General features: G+C 33.9%; 1 protein-coding gene across 1 annotated transcript; it reads right to left on the minus strand.

The window, feature by feature from the left end:
* Positions 1-1,244: 1,244 nt before the first annotated feature.
* On the minus strand, positions 1,245-6,032 carry LOC104212618 (sulfite exporter TauE/SafE family protein 4-like). The gene is made up of 12 exons (XM_009761932.1): positions 5,830-6,032; positions 5,239-5,398; positions 4,638-4,838; positions 4,464-4,525; positions 3,864-3,903; positions 3,690-3,745; positions 3,488-3,574; positions 2,909-2,959; positions 2,592-2,831; positions 1,936-2,029; positions 1,699-1,839; positions 1,245-1,600 (listed from the first exon to the last, which is right to left on the minus strand). The coding sequence occupies exons 1-12, from the start codon at positions 5,983-5,985 to the stop codon at positions 1,518-1,520; spliced, it is 1,371 nt and encodes a 456-aa protein (XP_009760234.1). The 5' UTR covers positions 5,986-6,032; the 3' UTR covers positions 1,245-1,517.
* Between the last annotated feature and the right edge of the window lie 798 nt (positions 6,033-6,830).

The following is a 6,830-nucleotide window of genomic DNA, read 5'->3' on the forward strand; positions in this document are numbered from 1 at the left end:
TCTCAAGCAAAAAGTAAAAGAAGTGTGCCAATCAAATGACAAGCTCCCTCTATTTATAAGTCATAAATCCCCCAAGCACGAAACCCAAGAGTCGCCAAGCAAAATCTGATAGGGCATGAAACATTTCAGTTCCCCAGGAACGTGTGTTATAATGGCGGTAACCACGAAATAGCGCTTTGATGACAAACGACGTTTCGATTCCGAAACCGCCGCAACGGTCCACGAGTATCGAAAGAATGCCGCCACCCCGCCTACAAAAAAATGTAACTGAGAAACGGGAAGTCAGGAGTCAGATTTCGTTCGACTTCGTAGCAATCATGATCCGTCTGCCGAGCCCGACAGTGGACGACCCCGACAGGAAGAGGGACTAACTGTATTGGTCAAAATCTGACCGTCACGATCGAACTGATCAACGTCCCACCCAAGGGATCGAGCATTGAAAAATAACATAGCCCACTCTATACCTTTTTCCTGACATCCGTCGAGCCGGAAGGAGCAGCGCTTAAAGGGACGACCAAGACACATTGGAGGCAGGTGGACGTCGGTCCAAGCAAAGGGCAAGGGTGCCTCGACTATATATAGCAAGGGAAAGCTTTCAATAAAGGGGGCGGCTCCTCCTATCTCTCTCTGAAGCTAAAAAGCTCTCTTATTGTATTCTCAAGAGAGAAGAAGCGATCTCTAGGAAAATATGTAATGCTGTCTCCCAATTGATCGATAGGGGATACAATATTGAATCTCAATAAGATCATTTATATTTCTTTCATCCTACATGCGATCCATACTGCTAGCTCTTTGATCTGGAATTAATTATGTCTGACTAAGATTTACCCTCTCATCTTCTTTGATTGATTTGCCCAAAAAGATTTCGATATCTTTTGAGTCAAACACTACTATTAGATCAAATTAACTAATATATCACAACATTGTCGAAGTTAGGATGCTTATGAGATGATCTTCATTTCCTTGGTTTTTAAACCAACAACTTTAGCTTTAGAATTGATGCATTATTTCAAAGCTTAAGGGGGTAAATAGGTGCATTATCTCCCAACTTAATTGAAATTCCCATACGTTAATGGTTTTTGCATCTTACAATAACTTAATGATTTAAGTCATATACAATGATTGTTTTAAAAAATTATATTGTCAGTGTAATTTAACTAATTATAGATCAGTAGTAAATCGAAAATTATGTTTATGTGATTGAAATTGAGGCAAAAGTGTTAGCGATAACTAACTCACTGATATAAATAGCCATACATACACAAAAATGGTAAAAATTTATTCGTACCGAGTACCATTTCTAAAAGCAAATGGAAATAGTGGTGGGTGCTGGTGTTGGCACTAGCTAACTCTGAGACACACTATATATCACCCCTGAAAAAACCATTCTTTTTGCTATAATTAATTCTTCACACTTCTAAATGGATTGGTCAATTAGACATTGGCCAATTCTGCTTCTGCTTTTGCTACTCTAACTTTTTTTAGTTTTACTAATTTTTGCAAATATTAGTATACAACTATTGACTGCTGCAGAAATCCAAGAATCCCATGAACTCATGGTTTTGTATCATTGTAATGCTCTTTTCTATTCCAATCACCCCTGTAAAAAGAGAGCCAAAAAAAAAGGTGTTAAGTCTTTTTCTTTCTTTTCTTGAATTTATGTCTGGATTGGAGCCTTAGAATTATTTTGAGACTTACCCATTGTAAGAGCACTAGCAAAAATGACACCAGAGAGGATGAAAACAATGATTGATGCTCTCTTTAATATTGTGATAACTTTTCTAATAAAAAATTGTCCCCAGAATCCAGCCACTACAGAAACCATCATCAGGAACAGAGCTGCAATTAATAGGGAAATTTAATTATGACTATAGTTAAAAAATTTAATAATGTGGAATTTTGACAAAAGCAGCTAGTTGTGATTAAAGAATATACCATAAGGTATTGGGAACCTCTTGAGAAGATGAAACTCTACCACAGATAAAGATGATGAGAACATCATCACAAAAGTTGCTGTGGCACTAGCTACCTGAACATGAAAATAAACAAATCCACAGTCAATTTCCCTTTAAAAACTTGTGACCTTTCCCCCATACCATAGTTAAAAAAATTAGGACACAATACCATTTTTAGCATGTGGCTCAAAATATTTATATTTTGTAGCCGTAAAAGTATATGAAATTTGTATATTTTTTGTATATAACATATAAAAATATACGTACACACATACAAATTCCTGGACTATTATTTGAGAGTAACTGTGCAATATCATTTTTTCAATAATTTTACATAGACTTGTATGGTATTCAAAAAAAGTGTACTAAGAAATTCGTTTTAATCATAATGTAATATTTATCAGAAGGTGGCTAGTCAACCATATCATAGTTCAAATCAGATGACAACTCAGTGCACTAAACTCCAACTATGTAGACAATCTGAAGAAAAATAAGATCAAATTAGGTTAATTGTATGCAATTTTACCGGTGGAATGATGCTGGATCGAATCACATTGCGTCTATTGTATACAAATCTTCTTATAAGTGGAACGATGTGAAATCGAATCATTTTGAGTATATTATACGCAGTCTTACCTGTGGGATGACGCCGATTTCAAGAAGAAGAGGGCCAAGAATGAATCCACCACCAGAGCCAAGCAAGCCACCAACAGTTCCTCCCAATATGCCACAAAAAGCACAAAATACAAGATTTGTCACTGACCATTCAATGTCAGCTTCACAAACTGATATTGGGTTCCCTGCTAGTCTTCTTTTCGTGCTCTCTTTGTAAAGTTTGACACATTCATACAAAAACACAGCCAATGCTACTGGGAACTGAAATAAAACATGAAACATGCACTATAATAAGTTACCCCCACTATAATAAAATTACATTAGGTAGTAACATGTACCTGTAATAAGATGAGCACCCAGTAGAATGGACTACAAGCCACTAGATTATTCTGTAAACATGTAAAAACATGACTAATTTAGGCTCAAAAATAAGAAAGAGACATTCACAAGAGTTTAAGCTAGTTTGGGACATAAATTTGGTTGAAACTTGAAAAAAAAAGAGTTGAAGTTATGTTGAAAAATAATTTTTGGAAGTTGAAGTTGTGTTTGGACATGCATTTTACTTTAAAAAAGTTGTGAAATTTTATGAGTGGAAGAAAAAGTTTCGCCAAAAACTGCCCCAAATAAGTTTTTGGAACCTGAAAATTTTTCTTCAAAAATTTTCAAAACCTGATCAACTTTCATGACCAAACAATATTTTCAATTCTTTTTGAAGAAAAGTAGCCAAAATTTATGTCCAAACGGGAGCTAAGTTTTGTGAACTGATGTCAGTGTAAGGTAATAAAAGGATAATGGCAAAAAATCTTTAAATTATCAATGTATATACTTTAAATTCTTATTTTAATGTGCTTAAATTTGGAAAAGAAATTGTAAAAGAAGGAAAACTAGTAAATTCAAAATTAGAAGAATTGACTTGCCTTAAAGACTTGAAGAAGCAGAAATATGATCCAAAGTAGAAATAGCAGAACTACTCTCTTTAAATCAAGGTTGAACTTCATAAGTTGCTGTTAGATGATGACAAAAAGATCATTCAACATTAACAAGAATAAGCTGCAAAAAAAAAAAGGTAAATAAAAAGGTAGAAATATCAATGCTGATAATTGATATGAATAAGCTTACTAGTACAGTTTTTTCCTCCTTGGGGACCAGTTGCTCATAATCTGTATCAATTACAACTGAAAAACAGGAAGTAAAACAAAGTATTATTAGACTAATTTAAACAAAGAAATTTAATGAAGTTACTTTTCCTTAAACCTTCCAAAATAAAGGATTAATTGTTCTTGGACTACTTACGTTCACCATTAGAATTAATTGTAGCCTCTTCCCTCGCTTTCTGCAAGTTTTAATTTCACATAAAGAAGAATGGTTAATAATATTTTTGCCTTCAAATTCAAGCAATTCGACCACCACTTTTAATGTACTATCTTGTATAATTAATAATGTAAAATGCACGATAGCAAAAATCATTTGAAAGCAACACTTAATTAAGTACGTATTACACTTAATAAGAATTATTTGAGGATTATTATTTTGTTGGTCGATGGATTAGTAGAACTCCCGGTGAGAAATGTTTTTCTTGAGCCGATGTTTTTTTAGAAAACAGTCTCTCTACCTATATAGGCAGTAGCGGAGCTAGAATTTTCATCAAGGAGTATCAAAATATTAAAAAAATTAGATACATCAAAAAATAAAGGGGAGTCAACGTATAGTAAAATACCTAAAATAAAAAAAAATTATCTAGCAATATAGTGTAATTTTCCGGCAAAGGGGTGTCGACCCCTTGGTTCAATGTGGCTCCGCAACTGTTCACAGGATAGGAATAACATCTGCGTATATTTTACCCTCCCTACACCAAATATGTTATTGATGCTGTTAAGAATTAGTAGAACTAACCTTGAGAATAGTTTCTTCTTTCCACATCTTAATCCCTTTAAAAAATGACCTCGATGAAGTCCCTATAAGCAAAATTATATAATAATAATATTAATAAAACACAGCAAATATTTGAATAGAAGGACAAACAATTTATGAAAATAATGGTTGCTAGAAAAGGTTGTGCAAAGTTACCTAAGAAAAGGATGATAATAAGGACAGTTATGAGCCAATAGGGGAAAACAATACTAAGAGAAACACCAATGGTGATTCCTAGCATGATCATAGGTTGAAAAAGTAGAGCTAAATCATAATCAATTATTGGTACTTCTCTGCATGGATGTGGTACTCTTAAGTTGTACCATACTGATGATGCTGATGCCCCCATTATCATACCTGTAAAAAGCATATCAACCAAAAAGTCTTTAACAAACCAAAAATGCAAAAAGAGGGGGGGGGGTTGGGGTGTTGGGGGGATATTTTTATCCTATGTAAAAACTATAGAAGATTAGGTTCAATAGAGACAAAAAAATTAAGTGATTACTTCATAACTGTCTACGCTCTAGTAACAAATTAATTCACGAGGTATAACTCGAATACCATAGTTATAAAAAGAATGATATTCACCTTCTCCCCCCTCTTTGCTTCCCCCTAACGATATTCAAGTTTTTGCATGTGATAGTCTTTTCTCAAACTATAACAATAACAACTACTACGACTTAATATAAGTAAATTATAGTAGGTTATATGAATTGTCACTGCCTTTTTTTGGAACTGAAAAAAAGAAGAAGCTTACACTTGGAAATAGCAGCAGCAGATTTGGTATCAAATCCAACAATCAAAGTAAGCATGGGAACAAAAATGCCTCCTCCACCAACTCCACCTACTGTTCCGCAAGCTGATCCCAAGAATCCTATCGCTGCAGCTAAAACTGGCCTCCAACCAAACTTCAATTCCTGCAACAATCAATCCATAAAAAATATAAAAAATAAAGCAAAAAATATTAAGAAAGACCCCATCAAAGTTAAACTCAAGGAACACATTTTTATGGTTAAAAAAAAACAATGGAAAGTGGAAAAAAAAAAGAGACACTAGAGACACAAGACTACAAGAAAAATTGGAATTATCAACGAATTTTACCGAACACTTAAATTCGTGGTAAATTATTAATGAATTAAAAAACAAACAAAAAGGTAACTCGGTGCACAAGCGTTTTGTAGGAAGTATCGCAGCCTAAGGAATGTGACGTAGAGTGCCTAATTAGTGGCTGCTTCCACGGCTCGAACCCGTGACCTATAAATCACATGGAGAAAACTTTACCGTTGCTTCAAAGCTCCTCAACCAACGGACTAATAACGAGTCTTTTTTCAAGAATTAGCAAACATACCGGCCAAATTTTGGTTTGAGATCCAACAGGCAACTGCAAAAAGTTGGAATTCGTGGAATATCTTGGTTTAAAACCACCATTTTTTATGAAGAAAACAGATAGAACAGCTACAGAGAAACTTGTTAACAAGTAAACTACAAAGCTTTTGGTAGCCATTGAAGACTAGATTTCCTTTAACAATCACTTAAATTTTTTCTTTCACCTTTAATTTGTCCTGTATTTATATGTTGTTTTATGAAAACCAATTGACCCTTATAAATACTACCAACTTTCTAAACACGGCAAACCAGCTAGCACATGTTGTATATAAGGAAAGAAATCAATTAAGAATCTTTCTAGCACCATACCAAATTATTACTACAAGACTTCCTTGAATTTCTTTCACATTTTGTTTTATGTTTCTTGACGTTGGGTAGAGGAGAAGACCCCGGGGTTAGCGGGAGGGGCAAATGAACCTTGTCCTCATCGTGTCACGCAGTGACGGAGTCAGGAATTTTCCTCAAGGATGAAGTGAAAAAAAAATCCCGATAAAGAGTACTCCCTCCGGTACAAAATAAGTGATTTTGGGTTGTCTTCACACATATTAAGAAATTCATCTTTTAACATTAATTAGCAATGAAATTGACCATATTAACCTTTATTGTCTCTTCATATAAACACTCCTAACACATACTCCAATATTAATTACTTCAAGGGCAATGTAGGAAAAAAATAATTAATTCATTCTTAAAATCTGAAAAAATCACTTATTTTGGACCACAAGAAAAAAAAGCCAAAAAATCACTTATATATTTTGGACCGGAGGGAGTATTTAATATATGTAATATAACTCTAAAATATAATATTTTACTTATATAAGCAGTGTAATTTTTCCACTGGGGTGGTTAGTTGACCACTCTTTATTAAGACATGTAGCTTCACCCCTGATGTCACGTGACACCATTTTATCAAAAATTTTTTTTGCTAAATATGTATATATAAATAATATGTATTAAGTAAAA

Source organism: Nicotiana sylvestris, chromosome 12 (assembly GCF_000393655.2).
Source record: "Nicotiana sylvestris chromosome 12, ASM39365v2, whole genome shotgun sequence".
In the NCBI taxonomy this organism is placed as follows: domain Eukaryota; kingdom Viridiplantae; phylum Streptophyta; class Magnoliopsida; order Solanales; family Solanaceae; genus Nicotiana; species Nicotiana sylvestris.